Raw genomic sequence first — 23,702 nt, 5'->3', positions numbered from 1 at the left:
AACTTAAATTACAAACTGTGATAAATATCTACATCTTTGATTTAGTTACCTATTTACTCAAAAATTGTCAAACTCTCACTCTAAGAAGTTATATACACAACTACTATACTAGAAATAACTAATATTGCCATAGATCATGTTAGATTAGCCAAATCTCAAAACAGTCACATTATAATTTCTCAAAAAATCTTCAACAAAGTAAAACATTTGGCAGATAAGTATCCCACAAAAATATTTCAAAACAAACTGTACCATTGGCTTTTGAACAATCCTTTCTATACCCTATCAGAGTTTTTTAACTACAAGGATATTAAATTTTAGTTTGTTAATAATGTATACAGGATCCATTGTACAGCTCGCTAAATCTGTTATAATACAATTGAAAACATATATTTGTAAACAAAAAGGAGACTTCAGTAAATTGTTCAATTTTAATCTAGAAACTGTCCTATTTTTATTCTGTACTGTAAATTTTATCTGTAGAATCTTATATTGTAACCTGTTATCCTAAGATTTCAAATTGTTGTGCTAGTATTGTAGTAATTCACGTGCAATCAGTTAAAATATTTTTTAATTTAATATCTGTTAAACTTTTATAAAATCTTTTGTTGTTAAATTATTTTTAAACCTCTTTTTGTTAAACTATTGTCTTACTTTATGATGTTAATATTCAAAGAATAATTTTAAATTGTAATGATATTTTAAAAACTGAATAGTTTGGTTTTATTGCCTGTTTCTGACTATGTCATCTAGACAATATTACTAACTTTGTCAATACATGTCATATGTAAAAAGGCAAATAAAGATTGATTGATATTACTTGTTAATTGTTTCTACAGCACTGTCATGATGACACATCTAACAGCTCGTCCGCTCAGAAGCAATGGTATTGTACTAGTATAGGATACGCAACATTTATTCTTGCTCTGCAAGATTTGGAGAACAGGAATATGTACAGTGGGGAGAGTTGAGAAAGTAGACTACGTTGGATAATGTGCAGTCTGTTTCAAAACGTATTGGCACTACAAATGAAATCAAAGCTGAAGGTTGGAACTACTAAAGGTTTTATAAATTGCAAATACTCTATATAAATTAGTATAGGGCAAAATATTCAGTGAAACCATCATACTATTATTTTCCCAGAGATCAGATGAATCCAAAGACTGGTAATCTAGAATCTGAAGGCAAAGATATCCACGTGGCTAGAGACCAGGTGGGGGTATAAATAGGTGATTCTAATGGTGTAGTTTTTATGTTGTATAGAGAGGCTAGAGACCTCTGAATTACATCTTCAGAAGTTTCAGAATGCCAGACTTTTTTGCACTGCAATGAAATCTTATACGCTCCACTTAATTTTGTGCCCAGTAAAGCAAAAACAAGGTTTGTTCACACTACCTAATAAATTGTGTACTAAACGAGGAAGTGCATTTAGTGCTACATTTGGAAGTTTTGTACATAGCACTTATGCATGTATATGTATTTGTAGTGAGATTCTTTAACATTTAAAACCGATCTTAGTAGTGAGATAGTATTTGAAGACTTTCTCATGCTAAAATGTTATACGATTTACAAGAACTGAACAAGTCAAATAGGGACAACTTCCTGGTATCCCTCACAAGTGTGCTAGCTGTGGTGCTGGAAGCCACTGGTGGCTCAACCTTTACAGAAATATGCAATTTGCTAAGGTTATGATATGATTACAGGAACTGAGCAAGTCAAATAAGGACAACTTCCTGCTTTCCCTCACAAGTGTCAAGACTCAGCTAGCTCTGGTGCTGGAAGCCATTGATGGCTCAACCTTTTCAGAAATACGCAATTTGCTAAGGTTATGATATGATTACAGGAACTGAGCAAGTCTAATAGGGGCAACTTCCTGGTATCCCCCGCAAGTATCAAGACTCTGCTAGCTCTGGTGCTGGAAGCCGCTGATGGCTCAACCTTTACAGAAATACGCAATTTGCTAAGGTTATCTGACAACATTACAGACGCCAGGATGCAACTAGGAGACCTACAGACTGCTCTGCAGGTTAGTATAACATAATATTCCTAGAATCATTGTAATAACGATATGTAAATATAGAAGCAAGATATGTGTAGCCTACTTTAGTTCTGTTTATGTATGTCCGTAACATTTAAAGTTGAACGGAATTAATCAATTCTTGACCGGTACTCATATGAACTTCACATCTCCTGTCAGAGTTCATGGAGGGGAATAAGAATAAATTGTGTAATACTTCAAATATGTAAAAAAAAAAAAACTGTAAAGGTTAAATACATATCATTTGAAATTTAAAGATTTTATTTTATTGTTTTTTAGAAATACCTTATCATTAACACATCTTTTTACCTCTGAATTTTTTAGAAGCCATAAACAATATTCAAATCACGCTACAATAAAAAATAACTGTTAAGACATCTACTAGTTTTCTTATGTTATTTTACACTGAATACAATGTAAAATAATAAATTCTGCTTGGCGGTTCTGAATAGTTTTCTAACTAATTACAAATACCGGCGAATGAAATTATCTCCATGGTGTCCGTTGTGGAGGATTCAAGATTATAATTTTGCATAAATAAGAAAGACCACCATTTTGACCACGTACATTGCTAAGTATCCAAAGTACGTGTAAATACAGTACTATTTCTCTCCATAACAAATTTGAGATTATTATACTACTATAAATCAACTGGAAGTAATGGCAGTTAGCATCCATTCGTATTGCCACTATGTTATTGTATACACTTCTCTATTCTCACAAAACTTGTAAATAGTCTGAGAATTCTAAGGTTTTTTTTGCTTCGTCCTTGGCTTAAAACAATTCCAAAATAATTGGTATGTATAGAATAATAAATCTTTTTAACACTATTTTATGTATTTTTTATTTCGTACAATGTACATCATCAATTGGAAGATAAATTCTTAGAATTTGTAATTTACATTGTACAAAATAAAAAATACATGAAAAAGTGTTAAAAAGGTTTATTCTATACATATTTATCAAACACTTTTCAAGGCTACATCTCTAATATAAAATAAAAACATATGTTATTAAAAATACAAAGAGGTAATATTCTATGGCAGCACAGTATGTTATATGTATAAATAAAAATAAAGTTTATATTTAGTTAAATCAAATAAAGTAACGGTGAATTTTGAAAATTTCACTGTTACTTTATTTGATTTAACTAAATATAAACTTTATTTTTATTTATACATATAACATACTGTGCTGTCATAGAATATTACCTCTTTGTATTTTTAATGACATATGTTTTTATTTAGTACAAAATTGTTTATGTTACTATTGTTATTATTACTTTTATTCAGTTGTGTGAGTCCGAAGATGTACTCATTGAGTACGAAAGGCCTCACAAAAATAAAAACTTTATATTATTGGAGAGTTTGTTTAAATTAATAACTACTGGTATATATTAACTCAGGTTGTATTATTACCAAACTACGCCTCTAGGGTTGGTGTGTTAGTGCTTCAAGCTTTTAGTTTGGGTGTTTATTTGTCCATTTTAATGTAAAAATCTATTAAATTATTTTTACTCTAATTTTTTTTAGTATTGTGTTAATTGTGATAGATTTATTGAATTCCAATTGTCCATTCCTTGAATCTATTCACTTTCCTGTGGGAAAGAGCTAAACAATGTAAGTGAAAGCAGATTGGTTTTCTGTTTGCTATGTCTGTACCAGCAACATATATTTATATGCGTTTCACTAATATTATGAGACTACAGCGATTTTAGCAGTTTCAGCCTTTTCATTTGTCATAGGTATTTTAACGTTTACAAGTGTTTTACAAATCACATGCCCAGATCATACATATCCACATGCATGGTCACAAGTATTTTTATCAATTATAGAACTGTTGCAGATCACAGTAGTTACAGAATATGTTGTTCTCAATACACTTTTCATAATATTTCATTTCTTCTTCTAAGCTTTGAATTTTACTACTTAAAAAAAATTTATTATGATTGGAAGAGAGTTTTCCAACTTAGCAAGCGACGTTTTTCAGTTTTTAATGTCTCCTACTAAAATATATATGACATGGTTTTTGTGGTCTTTCAAAGGGACTCTCAGTTTTAAACTACAGGTCTAACACTGTTTCCTGGATATACCTTTAATTGTGTCCATTTATGTTTTTATTTCTTTACTTCAGGTAGCAGGGATATGTTCTTTTTAACTAAAAACCAATCTTTAGTCGGAGAAGTCTGTATAGGAGAAACTTTATTGTTTTTATTTTGTATTACTGGTTTAATACAGGTGTAATTACTAGAAAGTTGGAAGTTCTCTCATTAGTTGAATGTTAGCAAAGCTTATTACTCAGTGATCAAAATTTTTTTTGTAAATTCTCATGATATCTCAAGAACTATAGAGCTAGACTTAAAATTTTAAAATCACTCAGGATGATGACAAAATTCCTCTTCTGTCTGTTTGCCTTATGAATCATATCTTGAGAAAAGATTGAGCTGTAGACTTAAAATTTTGCATGACACTCCATATCCATATTGGTAAGACAAGGAGTACACCAAACCAGGTGTCATGTAACAGATTTCACTGACGTTACTACCAAAATTTCAAATCTATAGCACATTTCATTCTTGAGATGTCATGCAGACAGATAAATAAATCTATGCACAACCATACAGAAAAGAGGATTTACATCCCCCAGCAGACAAATGAGAAATTGTGTCCCAAATTATAGTCTTAATTCCATGGCTCAGCCAAATTCCATGGTTATGAAAATGACTTTCCTCTCTACTATTTTTTCTTTTATCTCTAGGAATGAAAATGTCACAAGGTGCAACCTTATGATTGTACTCAGCTTGTTTACAAATGTATTTATTCTGCTATTTTCTCTTTACCATTATGGTTATCCATAAGACCAATGTAAAAATATTCACTAACACTCAGCCAAATCCCATGGAGTGACATTCACCATTAACAACTAAGTGTTGCTCATATAAAAATGAAGCTTCGATCAAGGTTTGTATGCAAAGGTGCACTTGTCTTAAGCAAATTGACCACGGAATTTGTTTTAAGTTCCAAACAATAGCCTTCCCGTTTTACAATCATTATAGTACAATTAATTCACCATACAAAGCTCTATTTTTAGTTCCACTATTACTCGTTTCAAGTGCTCATGTTTTTCCGTTAGAACTGACCCTATTTTTGTTGCCATTGTATGTATTTCTAACTGCCTGAGTTTCCTAGAAAGTTGTTTTCAACAAGGCTGCTGTCAAGTTATTTAATTGAGACAGACTGTTAAGGGAAGAAACCTGGTGAACAATTTCTTGGGTTGATACCCATGGTTGTTGGTTTATTTTGCAATTGTCAGGGACGATCTGACATAGAAAAAAACTTAAGCAATGGGAGACCTTGTGTTGAGCTCTCCTAATTCTACTACTTTCAACAGACCATCCTCTCTACTGTTTCCATCATTTCATCATATTTTTCTTTAAAATTGTGAAGACAACCTTTTGAGAAAGCTGGCATTTCATTTTCAGGCAAGTTCAATTCTTCATGAAACAATTTGGCCTTTTCAATAATCATTGGCCCTGTTACTGGCTTCTCCAAACGCTTGTGACAGGGTTCAATCTCATCTTCCCGCTTCCGTCAAGATTAGCCCGACTTGAATGATTCTGAACATAACTACTGTACTGTACCTAGCGCTAACAAAATTGCGGGTTGCGGGTGCTGAAGTATTGAGTGCCGGATTATTGTGGTTCTACTGTACAGTTTAAAGCCGTCTAATCAAAAAGTGATCTAAAGTATGGATGGAGTTTTCCTGGGACTGAATCTTACCTAAGATGTGAATGTGCTTAGAAAATTTTCTAACAATTAATCTGTTAGGTTTTTGTTACTCAAAACCTGGCAAATATACACTTTTTAAATCGAACTACCTATTGCTGTGTGATTGCATATGCTGTTAACTACCCCCTTCTGCTCATAACCAATAATTTACTAAAACTATGTACAGCTGACAAAAAGTTTGAAGGTGTATTCAATATGGAATGAATATTTATGAGAAAAACTCGTCATGGTATACGCAGATTAGACGTTTCTGGTGAAATAAAATCTGTCTGCTGCAAATGAGTACGAATTAACATTCCAAAAGCTTGTTTATGAATACAGTTTATCTCCTGCCCAAATTTACAATGAAGATGTGACTGTCTTTTGTGGCGTTGTTTACCGAACTCAACCTTGGCTGGTGGTGACGAGTCTAGCGCAATACGTAAAAAAAAAAAAAAATAAAGATAGACTCACTGTTTTAGTTTGTGTAAATGCTTCAAGCGATCATAAACTAACTCCGTTCGTTATTGGGAAATTTAAGAAGCCTAGGGCTCTGAAAAATGTGACTGACTTACTTAAATATTTGTATTGGCAGTAATTATTTTGTGTCAATTTGAAAGTTCCTTTACCTCAAATAAACGGTTGTAGTTGTGACGGTTATGTATGTCACGTTTGTTTATATTTGACATTAAAGACCTTTATAATTGAATAAAGGTTAAAGATAAAGCGTACCCAATTCTCAAATTTTAATAAGAAGCTATTAAGTTATAAATTGATCTTTTAACAGCTTGGATTCCATTACAGATCATATTATTTACAATATTGTTACCATTTGTTTTTAGTTAATATTGTTTTTTATATATCTGTAAAAAACTTATTTGTACTAGAGCAGCCCATGTGAAAATATTCTTGAGTGGCTGGTATTTCTAAATCCCCCTCTACAGTCCATGCCCAACTCTGTTACCAGTTTAATTTTTGTGTAAGTTATACCCAACTCCTGGTACATATTTGTTTCCTTACAGAATAATTTACCACTTCGTTTCTGTGCGCATCACATACTAACTTTACTTTGACAAAACATACTGAGTGCTTTGATCACAACACTGTTTACTGTGCTTATCTCCAGTCATCTGTTAGTGAACTAGACACTTGTGTGATTTTTCTCTGGGTATTTTGGTGCAAAGGTGGAATGCAGAAGACAAAACCTCTACAAACAAAATTGTTCTACATTACCCAACATTTGAAGAATTCCTCCAAAAATGTGCATGATTAATATACCTCGACTTCTGAGGGAAAAGCATGATGTCACTGATGTCAAGGTGATTAGTTAATTATTTATGTAGGCCCTCATTGTACTACACCATAATACTTTTAACTTGTTCTGATACTGTTTAATATTTTTAATTTACTGTATGATAACAAGGATAAAAAACTGATTTTCTAAATTATGAATTAAATGACATTTTTCAATCCTTTTCAGAGATCTGTTTCTTCAAGAGTGATTGTTGATTGTGTTGCTCAAGCATTTGTATCCAAAGCCCTTGTAACAAATGACACCTACACAAGGATAATAAAAGACTACTATGATGCAGAAGTAAATCGCCAAGATTTTAACCAACCCCAGATAGTGACGAATTACATCAACAGCTGGATAAACACAAGAACCAGAGGACTTATTCCCACACTTCTGGATCAAAGTAGGTCCTAATTTGTATCACTTATGAACTTATTATCATAAGTTATTTTGACAGAATTAAATCCAGACATAATAGTTTTAACCGAACATAATATGAATAACATTGAGCTGGAACGATTTAATCTTCTAAATTATTTCCAAACTACAAATTATACACGCAGCACTACAACAGGAGGCGGCGTAGTTATCTTGGCCAAAGAGAGTTTAAAGATGAAACAACTGGTTTCCACAAAAATAGATGTACTGTGTCAAGATAAGTTGTTTGAATGCTGTAGTGCTAGATTTGAAACAGACAAGCTTAGCTTTTTATTGGTAGGAATATACAAAACCCCACAATTCGAAAATTCAGAGTTTTTAATTCGTCTGAATAACTTGTTTGAATTTTTAATATCTAAAGGAAAGTATGTCATCATCATGGGTGATTTCAATATTGACATCCTTAAAAATACAAATGAATCAAAAGAGCTAAAGAATATTCTTTTAAGAAATGGAATGAAGTATTTAATTGACTTCCCAACTAGAGTCACTGCCACGTCTGAGACATGTATTGATAATATAATAACTAATATAAGTATGGATCAGTTAAAAGTTGAAGGAGTGGTAACTGCACTATCAGATCACGATGGACAAATAATAGAACTAATGAATTTTCAAAACAATACAAATAATCAAAATTTAAAATTTTGGACACGAAATTTCTCTCTAGATAACATGAATTTATTTAAATCACTTTTAGAAAAAGAAAATTGGCTAACCCTTTTTGAATCGTCTATCGAAAATAAATACAACACTTTTCACAACATTTTTCAATATTATTTTAATTTATCTTTCCCGAAAATTCTAAAAAAATCCAACAAAAACAAAAAAACATGGATTTCAGAAGAACTAAAGGAAGAGAAAAATAATCTCATCCATCTAAACAAATTAGCTAGAAACTCAGGCTTAGAGATGTTTAAGAGAGGTCTTAAGAATAAAAATCAACAATATAAATGTAATTTAATGAATGCAAAGCGAAGTTTTTATGATGAAAAGATTAAAAACTCTGAAAACATAGGTAAAACCTTATGGGAAATCATAAATAAAGAAACAAAGAAAACTTCATCCAAGGTAGCAGAGAAAAGTTATGTTTTAAAGTCTGATAAGGGGAGTGTTTCAGACCCTAGCCAAGTGGCAAATAGTTTTAATAATTATTTTGTTAATATTATTGAAAACCTGTTAAGTGGTATGCCCCCAACTCATGATGAAGATATAACTCCTACCAAAATTCCCGAATTTAGGTGTCCCCCATTAGATGAAAAAGAGGTAAATGATATCTTGAACTCTCTAAAAAACAAGTGGTCTAGTGGGTACGATGAGGTCCCCATTAAAATCATTAAATTTGCAAAGGACCCCTTAATAAAACCCTTAGTACATTTAATAAATGCTTCTTTCATCTCAGGGATTTTTCCTAGTCAACTAAAAATTTCAAAAGTGATACCAATCTTTAAAAAAGGTGAGGAAACTGAAATTCAAAATTATCGGCCGATATCCATTTTACCATCAATTTCTAAAATTTTTGAAAAAGCAATGTATTTAAGACTAGTGACACATTTAGAAAAATATGATCTTTTTGACTTTGAACAACATGGGTTCCGAAAAAACAAATCTACCATTACTGCTTTAATTTGCTTTATAGAATCAATTATTGAATCAATGGATAGGAAAAATAAAGTAGCTGGAATCTTCATGGACTTGTCAAAAGCTTTTGACAGTATTTCCCACATTAAAATGATACAAAAATTGAACAAATTAGGAATAAAAAATTATTATTTAAAGTGGTTTGAATCCTATTTAACAAACAGACAACAATTTGTAGAAATAGCCAAAGTAAACAACAACCAAATTTTGAAATATAAATCAAAACCAGAAATAACTAAGTATGGGGTACTCCAAGGGTCAATTTTAGGCCCATTGTTATTTATCTGCTACATAAAATACATGCCTAGGTGTCTTAGTCAAATTAACCAAACAAAAAACCAACTCTGCATTTACGCAGATGACTCCAATCTTATTATCTCTACAAAGACAGATACAGAACTAGAAATAAACTCTTTTATTCAACTATCAAAATTACAAGAATTCTTTTTTAATAACAATTTAATCTTAAACGCTCAAAAGACTAATTACATGTTGTTTACAACAAAACAAAATAGGAAAGATAGCCAAGTCCAAATTCATATTGATACTGAGGTCATATCCCAAGTTCCTAAAACCAAATTCCTAGGTATTTACATTGATAGCCATCTGAGTTGGGATCAGCATATTGACCATGTCTTAACTAAAATTAATTCTGGAATTTATGCTCTAAAAAGGTTGTCTAACTTATGTAATCTAACTGTATTAAAAAGTGTATTTCATGCTCACGTTCAAACGCATGTATCTTACGGAATATGTGTGTATGGAGGTACATCCAACCAAAATCTCCATAAAATTTTAATTTGCCAAAAAAGAGCTGTAAGAGCAATGTTAAATTTACATAATGATGACTCGGTACGACAACATTTCATTGATTTAAAAATTTTAACAGTTCATAGCCTGTATATTTTAGAATGTATTATTTATGTCAAAATTAATTTAGGAAAATTTTTAACACACAATGATATTCACCATTACGACACACGTAATAAAAATAAAATAGTTTTGGATAATCATAATTTAGAATTGTTTAAGAAGAAAACCACATATAATGGTGTAAAGTTTTTAAATCTTATTCCAAAAGAAATTGGCGAAATAAATGATCAGAAAAAATTCAGGTTATTGCTAAAGAATTTCTTGCTTAAAAATGCTTTTTATACATTTGACGAATTTTATAGCCTAAGAAACAACATGCAACTTAATTGAAATTTTAAAATGTTTTCGACAATGTATTAAAGCATAGATTTAGACATTTAACTATAAGGTTTTAGATAAAAATTATATCTGGAACATACTTAGATATAGTCTGATGAATTGTGACACTATTTATTGTATTTCAATGTACAAATATGAATAAAGATTATTTGAATTTGAATTTGAATTTGAATGAATCACTTAAGAGAATAAATATAATAAGTAGTTATCTCCATTATGTCACAAATATTTTTGTTATTTTCGTATTTTAAATACTTTTAAGGAACACAATGTTAGAATACTACTGATCTGAAGCTAATTCAGAGAGAGATAGAGAGATACTTTAAATGTAATTTCTTCCAAGGGTTGATTTTTGGTAACAACTTTTGGAGGTGCAATACAAAATTAGGTATTTAGCGTTTCTTGAGAAACTTTTAGAAATTTTAACACAATTATAAAACATTTTAGTATATTTCAGACTATTATTTTCTTCTTGGCCGTAATTCACTTTCATGTTCATCTCAAAAATGTTTTAAGTTCTAAATAGTTTACAAGAATTTTTAATTTGTAATATATTTCAATTTGTGGATTTGTTACTTATACAATCAAACATAAAATTAAATTACAGAAAATTTTTATAAAAATGTTAAAAAAATATTGAGCACTTATGACACAATTTTGTTTGAGCCAGATTATTTGTATTGTGTACATTATGTACATTGAAAAATGTAATTCAAAAGCTCTTGCCTTAATATATTGGATATGAGAATAAGTAGTAACTAAAATAATTGGTGTTTAACAGAGGGGCATGAAGGAATATAACGAATTTTATTGAAATACTTCAATTAGTAAACTAGTAAATCAGAACAATTGCTAGAACGTTGTTTTAAAACTAATATCAGCACTGTAAGCCATAAACAGTCTCTATAGTAATGAGGAGGAGAGTTCTACAATCTGCTAGATGAAAGTATAAATGATGTATTATCGGTTGATGACGTATTATGGGGGAACAAAGGACTTACGAACTTAGCAAGAATAATTTTGACGAGGCCTCTAGAGAATCCATTCACTTAATGCGTTGTTGGCACATAAATATAATCAATGAACTCACTAATCTATATGAGCAAGATTTTAATATTGTATGCAATCGCATCATGAGTATGGTACCTCTTAAATCTAACAGTAAAAAAAAAAAAAAAAAAAAAAAAAAAAAAAAAAAAACTATAAACAACAAGAAATAAGGGAAATTAGATAAAACTTTGACAAGGTGCAGTTTAATGTGCAATAAAAGAAAAAAAAAAATGTTAGTGAACGAATTATGGTAGCAGAAACACTCTGTTACAGATGTAATGGTAACTGTACCATTCCAACTTGAGATATTATTTTGTATAAGTCCAAAGGAGTTTAAATGAATTTTACAGTTTAGTTATGAACTAGAAGAAATAAGTATAAATTATATTTAGCAAAATTAATTTTTAATCCATTTTATAATGCTCTCAACTATTTGTTAGTATTCAGATATATTAGTATACAGTGTTAATTAAAAGTTTGACGTCTGTATAGCAGTACATGCTGTAACTTTCAACACGCACGTGAGAGAATAATATATATATATTATTTTATATATATATATATATATATATATATGGTTTTTTCCATTTCATTAACATAAAATATGAAAATTAAAGCAAAGATTCTGTACAAAAACCGGCAGCTTGGAAGTGTGAACGTTGAAGGCCAATCAACTGACATTTAACTTGAAATTATTGTAATAAATATATTCTATGTGTAAACATTATCAAATTTTGGCTCGCTGATGGTTACAGTATGATAAAAACTTGTCTATTTCAGGTTATTATTTTTAAGTGTGCCACATTTGTTGTGAATCCTTACTTTAACATGAGGCTATTATTTACTATTTAATTTAAACAAACTTTATTTAATTCAAAGTAATATAACATGTGAGTATACATAATTGCAGTGACCGCCTACAAATGACAGCACTGCAGTCTGAGCTGTTGCCAATAACCCGTATTCAAGCATATATGAGTTGGCTGTCTCTCCTTCATCGGTCAAGAACATTCCAATGTGATTTACATTAAAACCTTGGAGTGACTCTGACAGCATCCCCAAAGACTGCAATGGAAGATCTGGCCAAATGTTTTGCTATTGATTTAATATTTTGGTTGATTTTAATTGATTCTTATACATACTTTTTCATTTTGTAGAGTTGGTTGTATGAGTATATTTTTTAGTTTATTGTGAGTCTGATAAAAATCCATCAAAGCAAAATTAGAGACTTTCGAGAAAAAATTCCACTGGTATTGTTCTAACACCTGTGTGAGTTTCAACTCTTTATTATTTACTTATGACTTGCTTATCAGGTGTTTTTAGTCCATCAATGATTGGACTAAGGCTGTAGATGAAGCTTAAATTGGTTTCTTATAGTAATCTATATACTGAAAAACCACAACTACCAATATTTAAAACTTTTTATCCTGTGAGACCTTTAACAGAAATGCTGTCTTCTTCAGACACTTCAAAAAACACTGAAGCTGGCTGACTAACTGGTTTTCAGTCAGTAGATCAGCAACACAGTCTGCACCTTTGCCACACCATGTATTCCCACCTTACATATGGTACCCTTCTCTGGGGTAACTCCAGCGGAGCTAGAGAGGTTTTTCTGTGCCAAAAGAAGACTGTGCAAAAAATGTTTAATCTTAGCAATAGTGACTCGTGTAAACCTTATTTTATAGAATATGATATACTTACGCTCCCTTGTATTTTTGTATTACAGAGTTTTATATATGTAAAAGAAAATTTAGAACAATTTGACTTAAGAAGCTCAATACATACACATTATACAAGAAACCAAGACTCAATCAACCAAAAACATGCTAGGCTAGCTAAAACCCATAATAGTTATCTGTATATAGGCATAAAGCTCTTTAACAAGTTACCATTAGAAGTTAGGGAAATTTCATGTAATAATTTTAAAATAGCTGTGTCTAAATGGTTGAAGCAAAATGCATTCTATTCTATCGAAGAAATATATCTTTACAATATAAGTAATAGGATTTTCATGTAGTTCATGCATGTATGCTCAGCATTAAGGATATAACTGTGCCATGTAGGCTATGTTAAGGTTTGTGTATGTGTTTGTATTTGTATATTGTATATTATATAGGTTTTAAGGACATATTTTAAACTCTATGACTTTGTCAATGCATTGTTGTGTGGGATGGCAATAAAAATATTCTTGATTCTTGACCATACACTAGTACGTACTGTCATGTACATCTCCACTTTAGTTTATTTTATTTTATTGATGACTGCTCAAGTTTTAATTATTTAGACATTTTGGTTCTATAAATAAAATCTGGCACCCTGATATCACTAACATCAATCTAGAGCCATTGGTCTACTGGACATGTGAAACAAAGCGTATGTACATTCACTACACCACTAAAAGCCATATCACAGTTTAATTCTTTGTTACAGGTTTCATAACCCGAGAAACTTATTCCATTCTAGTCAGTGCTGTATACTTTGATGGGAAATGGAAAAAAGAATTTCAGCGACGTAATACTAGATCACGTTGTTTTTACCCAGAGCCGGACGTGGACTGTCAGCTAACACCTATGATGACTAAAACTGAGGAATTGTTTTACAGATTTGATGCATCTTTGGACGCTCATGTTCTTCAAATACCATATCAGGTATGCAATACAATGTCCCAATCACAAATACAATGTATTTGTACATCACAAAACGATATAAAATTTTATCAGCACAGCAATATTAACTTCTCATAACTACTGTATTTATAAACTTTTAGCAGATTATTCCTTATAAATTTTAATTAGAAATATTAAATATGTTATAGTAAACTTTAAAACAGTAGGTCTCTTTATAAATTCTTTCATCTTCTGGTCAACTGAGAGAAATGTTACATTTTCCTTTCGTTAATTCTCCATTTTTTTTGCTGTGCACATAAAACACAAATTTAAAAAACATAATTGATCTATGTAATTTATATTTTATACCTTATAAAGTTAACATTTTTAGAAATTATAAAAATTTTTATTTTCTTATGTTTTAATAAAAAGAACTCTAAATCCTGGAGTAGGTAAGGATATTATGACCACAGTTCAACAACAATGTAATGTTGTAATCAGCTGATTAGAGCAGCTAACATTAAAACAGCTGATTGTTGTGTCTCACAAAATAGTGCTGTCAAATAATGACAGAGGATATTGTTGTTGTATACAGTAAAAAAAAATGCTTTATCTCTCTTACCTATCGAGTAATTTTACTTAAACTTGGTACTGTTGGTTTTGTAATTAAATGGCTTAACTAAAATGAAATATCTGTAATTTTTTATCATATGTTGCTTCTTAAGATATTTATACTTAAATATTTTAGGAAGCTGCTATTTTGAAAATAAAGCTTCTAAGAAATTAATCATTTTTCTGTAATTAGGATTTAAAGATACTCGTACATACTAAATTTTAAGTCATTGCAACAACCGTTCTCAAATAAAAATATTTAGGTGAAAAAAGTGAAATGGCAGCTATTTGGGCAGTTTTTGAAAGTTTTAATATATTTTGTTTTGCCTTTGGTCCAGGAATAATACCTGAAAATATTGATAGAGAGTTCTGGAACACGCTGTATATGTGAGATTTCTACAACCTTCTTTTTAATACTAGATTAGAATAATTAATGTCTCAGCCCCATTAGATCATTTCAAGCCTATATTCATTAGTTTAAAAATTAATACTGTTGTCAATCTTTACATTTTTGAACTTGCTGCTTACTCCTTAAAAAAATTACCAGGAATGATACTTAATGAAGACCTACATCCATACAATACACGTAATAAAGATAATATTAGTTTTCAATAATGCGATTAAGTAAAATGTTAAATAGCCATTCTGTCATGTGCAAAAAAGTCTATATTAAGTTATTTTGTTAAATTGTATAGTTGTAAGGTTTTTCTTAAAAAAAAAACTCAATGACTGGCTGTTGGCAAATCCTTTTTATAACATTGAGGAATTCCTAGAACACCCTGGCATAAGTCAGTAATATATTGTCCGTTGATCAAAATACCTTTTTACTTGTTGATTCTTTAAATAGTTTATTTTTGTTCTTGTTCACTGTTCTTACTAATAGTCTTTATTTTTTTGTTAAATTTTTTATGATCTATAAATAATAATAATATTTATATACTTATTTATTTATCAATTTATTATTGTCAATTTTAGGTTCCACAATAATTGTTACATTCATTACATTACATGTAATGAACATTACATCCTATGTGGATTACCACAAAGGATTACCAGTAATTTTAACACAGAGGAGTTTGACAAACCTCACTATAAAAAACAGTTTCATCTTTGACAATCCATATCTATTAACGAAGAGGCTAATCCTTACAATGTTCAACAGTAGAGACATGGTCTTTGCTAAACTTAAGGGCTATTCTTATTGGCCAGCCGAAATTAAAGAATTAATTTCAGATGAAAGCGGAAAACCTATCAAGCACAATGTCACCTTCTTTGGCGATGGAAAAACAGCCATCGTGAAGGAATGTGATCTGTACCCTTACAACGAAAATACTAAACTAACCCTTGGGAAGACAAAGACTGATAATTTTAGAAACAAGAAACTCAATGAAGCTCTCTTTGAAGTTGAAAAACTTTACTTAAGCAGAGTTATCTATCTTAAACATGACAGCACCAACCACGTTAAGGCTTACAGCCAAGTTGAATCACCCAAAGGGTCAATTAAAGAGCTTGAAAACAGCCTGGTTGAAAACAACTACTTTGAAGACACAGAAAATGAACAAGACAAATTAGAACTAGCCGCTAAAATAGGCTCTGCACTGCTTGAAGAAAATAAGATCCTGAAAGAACAGAACCTAAGGTTAGAAGCTAAATTAACGAGTTTTGAAGCAAAAATTGAAGAGTTAGAAAAAACAGAGGAAACTCGTATCACCAAAATTGAAAATTTACTTCAACAACTGGAGCAAACTCAAAGTCAACTGGAGAGGGAAAAACAGTTCACACTAGAATCACAAACCATTTATGAAGAAAACGATAGGAAACTTGGCCAAGCCATAAATGAGTACACTAAGAAAATAAAAGACCTGGAAAAAGAGACAAAGCTCCTAAGAAGTAAAGTAGGGAACAATGATGAAACAACTCTTTCCAATATTAGGACTACTAATGTCTCTGTACAAACAATAGCACCCAACGTAAACCAACAATCACAACCAGCTTCAAACTCGCCATCCCTGCTAAATAAAATTGTCCAGCTAAAAACAAAACAGGGATGCATGGAAACTCTAATTAAAACGATGACAGCCCAAATTGAAACCATTCTTTTAAACAACAACAAGTTATCTGAGCTACAGCAGACAAATGACCTTTTGACTGACTCTGACAAAGTTATGCTCACAGAAAATAGCCAAACTTGCTCTAAAAAACCAAACACCTCTCTGACTAATGGCAATTCAAAGAAAGCACAGACTGCAGGAAACATCCAAACATGCACAAAAAAAAACTTAAAAATGTGTGGACAGAGACCAGCACAAAAGAACCCTTAAAAAATCAAGGGAAAACATTCCAAATCATCTCTTTACAAGTCGCAAAAGCCCAAGAGAAACTTAAGAAACCTGAAATATCCTCACCTGTTAAAGTGGCTAAAAAACCCATAGAAAAATCCACGATGAAACTAAGTCATGGACCCCCGCTACATGCTAAGCTAAAAGCAGAGGATGAAAGCTACTATGTTTTTTTCCTCAAACACATTAATTTTTACAGAACACTCAAGACAGTACATCCTGACTGCTCACTTACTTTTTTAGACAATGCCAAAGTGAAAATCTTACATCCCTAACCAAACGAAACAGGGAAAAACAAAAACTCAAAGTATAAAAAAAGTCCCAAATAAACTTTCCGTCTTACACCAAAATTTAGAGGGAATAAGTAAAAAATCAAACCGGCTAAATCACCTTCTAGAAGAAACCAACCCCGACGTAATCATAATTAGCGAGCATGGGCTTAAAAAAGATCAAATGGAAAACACCAGACTGCCTAAGTACTGCCTAAAAACACATTTCAGCTGTGAAGACCATAAAAAGGGAGGTGTCGCCATTTTTGTCAAAGATGAACTAGCAACAGCTGCGCAACCCATAATCATAGAACACAACAAAGAGCTGACATGTGAGATGGGCATGATCAAAGTATCGCTAGGGTGAAAGGCAGCTATACATCTTAGGTGTCTACAGAACCCCACCAGGACAACTTGAAGAAGCTTTAACCTTACTCTCAGCGACAATTGAAGAAACGAGGGCCGAGAATCACCCGATTCTTGTTATGGGAGACATAAATGTTAATAGTCTGAAAAAAGACAGGGAGAATGAAATGCTTAATGACACCCTAAGCAGCCACAACATCACTAGACTACCACTCCCTCTAACACGAGTTACCCCAACATCCAAGACATCTATAGATTTCATCTGTACAAATATGGTCACGGATGAAATAACTACTAACGTGATCCATGCTGGAATTTCTGACCACTCAGCTCAAATCTGTGAAATAACACACACAACAACTCTACCAAAACAACAAAGTACAATGCGCAGAATATTAAACCAAAGAAACCTTAACTTACTAAAGGTTCAGTTGGAAAGTGAAGACTGGCAAAATGTACACAACACAGACTCAGCAGAAACAGCATACAAAAATCTTCTGTCAACAGTGGTAATCAACCTGAACTCAACTTGCCTTAGAAAAAATGTCCGCCCTAGGAGGAGGAAGGCGATGGTTTTTGCTGACGAAGAAACAAATTGCCTGAAAGAAAACTATTTACAATGTCAAATATGAACTCACTGGAACGCTATCAGATAAAAATGAAATGAGCAAGGCAAAGAAAGATTATGATATGAGGCTGAAATCAGTAAAGCGCCAAGCATCAGCTGATCACATAGCAAATGCTGCAAATAAATCAAAGGCATTGTGGCAGATCATAAATAGTGAGAGGAAGAACAATCAACCAAAAATAACACAACCACAAATTGCTATAGGACAGGAAATCGTCACTAACCCCCACACAATTGCTAATCACTTGAACCAGTTTTTCACCAATATTGCAGAAATCACCCTAAAAAACCAGCCAAAAGTCACAAAACAACCTGCACCTCCACAAACCTCAGGTAATGATTTAACACAGCTACCTTTCACTAATGAACAAGAAATTGAACAGATCATTGATAATCTTAAACCCAAAACCTCGTCAGGATTAGATGAAATTTCAGCAAAGATGCTGAAACACTGTAAGAAAGCTTTAACTCCACCACTAGTCAAAGTAACAAACTTATCCCTCGCTCATGGCCACTTTCCAGCCGCACTTAAACAAAGTAAAGTATACCCCAAGCTAAAAAGTGGAAACCAGACTGAAGCCAAAAACTACAGACCCATATCATTAATCTCAACCTTCTCCAAAGTAATTGAGAAAATAGTTTTAAAAAGACTAATGGACCACTGTGAACATAACAGCCTGTTAACAGAAGGCCAACATGGCTTCATCAAGGGAAGATCTACAACATCTGCCATAATCAAACTTGCGGAATTCATCATTGATAGCTTGGAAGAAAAAAATCTGGTTACTGGAATTATGCTGAATTTTAGCAAAGCTTTTGATTGCTTGTGACACGAACTGATCCTCAACAAACTTGAACAGCTTGGTGTGAAAGACCAAGCCTACGCATGGTTCAAGAGTTATTTGGAAGGAAGAAGTCAGGTTGTTGAGATTCAAGACACACAAAAAAACATACGCCAAGAAGTAAGATCCGACCCTTTACCCATTACAAGAGGTGTACCTCAGGGGTCGGTATTGGGACCAGTCCTATTCATTCTCCTGACAAAGGACATGCCACAATATCTAGGAATGCACTGCACTCCCCTAATGTACGCTGATGATATGACACTTCTAGTCTCCGAGTCATCACCAAACAATGTGGCCATCAACTCTTACATTGCACTGAATAAGGCATATCAATACTGTCATGAAAACGACTTAGTTGTAAACGCTGAAAAAACCAAACGATTAGCTTTAGGGAGAAGACAGGAGTAAGTCCTAGAAGTATCAATGGAAAGCCAGACCAAATTCCTAGGAATGACTGTCGACAATGCACTATCCTGGAACAATCATGTTGACGCACTCTCCAAAAAATTGAACTCCTGCTTGTACATTTTAAAAAGAGTAAACCTCGTCAGTGACGATGCCACAACAAAAACTGCCTACCATGCATTGTTCGAGTCTCACTTACGATATGGCCTTGCAGTTTGGGGAGGCACAACAGCAGGAAACCTTAATCGAATTCTACTTCTCCAGAAGAGAGCAATCAGGATTATGGCCGGCCTTGGCCCAAGGGAGAGCTGCAGAAAGGTCTTCAAAACTACAAATGTGTTAACAATCATCGGCCTATACTTAAAAGAAGTCATATTGTATGTAACGATCGAACAGCTTCAACGAGGCCTTGATATATACACACACAACACTCGTCATGCATCAAACTTTCACCTCCCTCTACATCACACTGCATCATATGAGAGGAAACCATCCTACATGGGGAGGAAACTCTTTAACCTCCTACCAGAAGATCTAAAGATGCTGAACATGAAGAAGTTGAAGACAGCCCTGACCATCTGGCTCATCAACCGACCATTTTACTCCATTGATGAGTTCCTGGACTGGAGGAAGAATAAAGAACACATCCACTGAAGGAAAAAACCTATATAAAATTGACGCCATTGCATTTCTCGATGTTATGTTAATAAAGAATTTGTCTATTGTCTATTGCAATACATGCATTGTTACTATTTTATACGGCTAAGTTTTTTGACTGCTCTAGTATGACTAAGAACAATGTAACGTTGAACAATTCTGACATTGTCAATACATGTATTATTACAAATAATACATTGTCCATGACAATAAAGTATTATTATTATTATTACTAACTAGCTGTTTCCCGCGGCTTTGCACGCTTTTCGTAAGCTTTGCCCATATATGTGAACTTCTGGTTTAATTGAATTATATTTATAACGCCGATGTAGAGTTTGCCTTGTTGCCACGATCAAAAAAACCTGTTTATGTTTGTAGCCATTGTGCACGTACATGTACTTTATTATAAAGTGGTCTAACACTCAAACTTTAAGTTCAATCAGAAATGTATCTTTAAGAGAAATATACATAATAACTTGGCGCCTTCAAATAGTGTTTGGCTATGTAATATACGTAACTGTTTCGTAATTGCAGTTTATAGTGTGCAGGCGCTTTTAAAACTTTTATCTTTTGCAGCGCCGCTTGTTGGCGAGTTACATCAATGGGCATAGCTTATAAACCTTCTCCGTGGAAAAATACGTATACATACAAATTTTCGTAATGATCGGTGAAATAGTTTACGATTCCATAAAGGACAAAGACACAAACATTCATTTTTATATATATAGATTATTTGATTTTTGATTTTTCTCTGATGGTAAAAATCAAACAGGAAGACAATAGTTGAAATTGTTTTAAAACCATGAGAAATATACAGTCTGAAAATTTTCTAATAGAATTAAACCTTAACTTTTAACCTAACTTATCTCAGGCTGGATATGGTTCTATTATGATCTGTATAAAATGACATTCCCATATTAATTTTTATCTACTCATAAAGTGATGTCAAGAAGTAAGGTGTTATCGACTCCTACTATGAGGGCTGTTATTTTCACAATCAGCACTGTGAAGACAGGTGTTGCAATGAAGTATATTCTTCTTCCTTTATTTTGAATGGTTCTCTGCAATCGTTACTGTGCATTGATCCATGGCAATAAGAATTCCCAAAACATGGTGGCCTTAATCTTTTTGCTGTTGAAGGTTTTTTCAACTTTTTGGTTTTTTTTGGCGAGTTTTAATTCATATATTGTTGTTAATGGTTAATGGTACTGTCTGGGATGCCATACAAAATCCATGTCTTGTCACCTTTTACAATTTTTTCAAAAATTCTAGCCATCAAATTTGTAGCCAATAAGAAATGCTGATATCATTCGGCAAGCTTATAATCACTACACATCTTTGGAACCTATTGAGCAATAAGTGTTTTTGAATCCTATGTGTTCCATTACAATAGTGTAGGTGAGTAAATTTTAAAATTTCAGGAAATTTATTAGACAAGTCACATCAACTTGTCCATCATTAACTTGCAGACTACAACATTCTCACCATATACTCGAGTCAATTGTTGATGAATTTTCACTGTATAAAGCCTTTCTGTTGGTAAGAACCAAATAACCAATAAAACTCACACTTGATGGAAGAATCATACCTATCATAGTGGTATAGAATGTGTGTAATTGTTTTATACTCTACCTATCTTTATGTCCTAACACAGCATGATTGTGGACTGGGGTGGAAAAAGCAGTCCTTGTATTTGATGACAATTTTGGGATCTGTGGTCCTGTGGGTTTGTTTGCTGATGTATTTTTATTTAGATATTTAGGATAAAAACACTTTTAGAACTTTTAATTGGTAAATAACCTATTTATAGATCTGAATCAATTGTTGGATTTAGTTACTGTTCAATTCAGTTTCAGTTGAAGATACTCATATTCAGTTTCAGTTGAAGATACTCGTATTCAGTTTCAGTTGAAGATACTCGTATTGTTAATTATGACTTTCCACAAATGCAGAGGTGCCATCAAAAAATTAAATCATTACCAGATTCAATGTACTAAAATGGTTATTTAATAATTAATAATCATTAAACATATACCAGCCCTGACACCATTTTAAAAACATTAGAATTTAAATTTATTGCAAATTTGGTTAAAATACAATTGCACCAGTCTACCTGTAATGCTATCAAGTCACAAACATTATTTCTCCAGACAGATTTGCATTTTCAACCCAAATAATTGTCTTAAGTAACAAGTTTGCCAACAGAGATGACTCGTACTGAGTACCACATACTATACTTGCTCCAACATTAGATAGTGCATCACTATGTAGCCAATGTATTAAATCATAATATACGGCTTTTTCTATTTAGTACATTTCAAATTCTAATGATCGAATTTGATACCATGTTAAGTACTTATTTTTCTCTCTGAATTGTAATGTATTTAAAACATAATAAAATTCAATAAATGCCCTATTATAAATTACATTGTTATGAAATCTTTGAAAAAACACGAAAAAGACCTATGCTAATAAGTATTGTTATTACTATTGTTTGTTCCTACTGTTTTTATAATAGAATACTTCAGATATTCTGGAAATATTTCATATTTGATACAAATTATACACATAAAATACCAACAATATGTATAAATATTATATTTATATTTTTACTAGAATATTATTATCAATTGGAATACTATCAATTAAATGTAATTTTATTACAATTTTATTTTTTGTATTATATTAAATATTTATTTTTAATTCACAGGTATTAATACACAAATAAAATTTGCCTTATAGTGCTTTTTTTTAAATAAATTTAGGTTGAAAATTGAAGGATGTACTAAAGTTTGTAGGATAGTAATTTGAATTAAATAGTTTAAATGAAGATATGGAAAAAGTATGGTATTTTATATTGTTTACGTTGTTTTTTTTTTTAATTTTCTTCATACTTTTAAAGTGCTTGGTGTTTTATTTATTTAGGAAGAAAGGTTCTTCATGGTTATTGTGCTCCCTTTCAAGAAAGATGGTATAAAGCAACTGGATTTAGATTCTTCCAGACTTGTGTTCCCAGCTCTCATACAGAAAATGAAGCTCTTGGAGGTTAATCTGACCATGCCTCGCTTCTCCATTGAGTTTGAAACCAAACTTTCATCTGTATTACAAGAGGTAACATTATATCAGAGGGCAATATTGCATCATTGCTGAATTCAAAATAATTCTAATTTCTCAGTACTACATATAGTACAGTACAGTATGTTTATACTTTTTCTACAGTATTTAATAAACAAGATTTTTCATATCAGTTATAAAATAAAATATAATGTCATTTCATAAAAAATACTCTGTATTCGCAAATTTTAAATACCCACTTAAACAAGCTTAATTTCCAAAATGACATTTTGACAGTTTGACACAGTAATAAGAATTAATGTACTTTATGTAAAGAACAAAAATTGTATGACTGTACAGTACATAGTTAATTGTTCTTGGTAAAAAACAATTAACAATTGTTGTGTGTTGACTTGTGTCAAGTCATTGTATAGTACTAACATATTTTATAATAATTTGAAAACTTTATAATGAACTGTTT

The 23,702-nt window shown here is 31.8% G+C and overlaps 2 protein-coding genes across 5 annotated transcripts in view; one reads left to right on the top strand and one right to left on the bottom strand.

Annotated features, from left to right (window-relative positions):
- LOC124360327 (constitutive coactivator of peroxisome proliferator-activated receptor gamma-like) overlaps positions 1-23,702 on the bottom strand; it is a 124,828-nt gene that overhangs the window by 63,938 nt on the left and 37,188 nt on the right. The gene's annotated exons all lie outside the window — the stretch shown is intronic.
- Positions 1-23,702, top strand: part of LOC124360326 — an 87,655-nt gene that overhangs the window by 54,217 nt on the left and 9,736 nt on the right. For all 3 annotated transcript variants that reach the window (XM_046813852.1, XM_046813853.1, XM_046813854.1), the window contains exons 10-13: positions 1,844-2,026; positions 7,286-7,502; positions 13,871-14,088; positions 23,093-23,278. In XM_046813852.1, coding sequence (XP_046669808.1) covers positions 1,844-2,026; positions 7,286-7,502; positions 13,871-14,088; positions 23,093-23,278 — 804 coding nt within the window. The remainder of the gene's footprint in view (positions 1-1,843; positions 2,027-7,285; positions 7,503-13,870; positions 14,089-23,092; positions 23,279-23,702) is intronic.

This window comes from Homalodisca vitripennis, chromosome 4, assembly GCF_021130785.1.
Source record: "Homalodisca vitripennis isolate AUS2020 chromosome 4, UT_GWSS_2.1, whole genome shotgun sequence".
Lineage (NCBI taxonomy): Eukaryota > Metazoa > Arthropoda > Insecta > Hemiptera > Cicadellidae > Homalodisca > Homalodisca vitripennis.
This window is presented reverse-complemented; position numbering and strand designations above follow the sequence as displayed.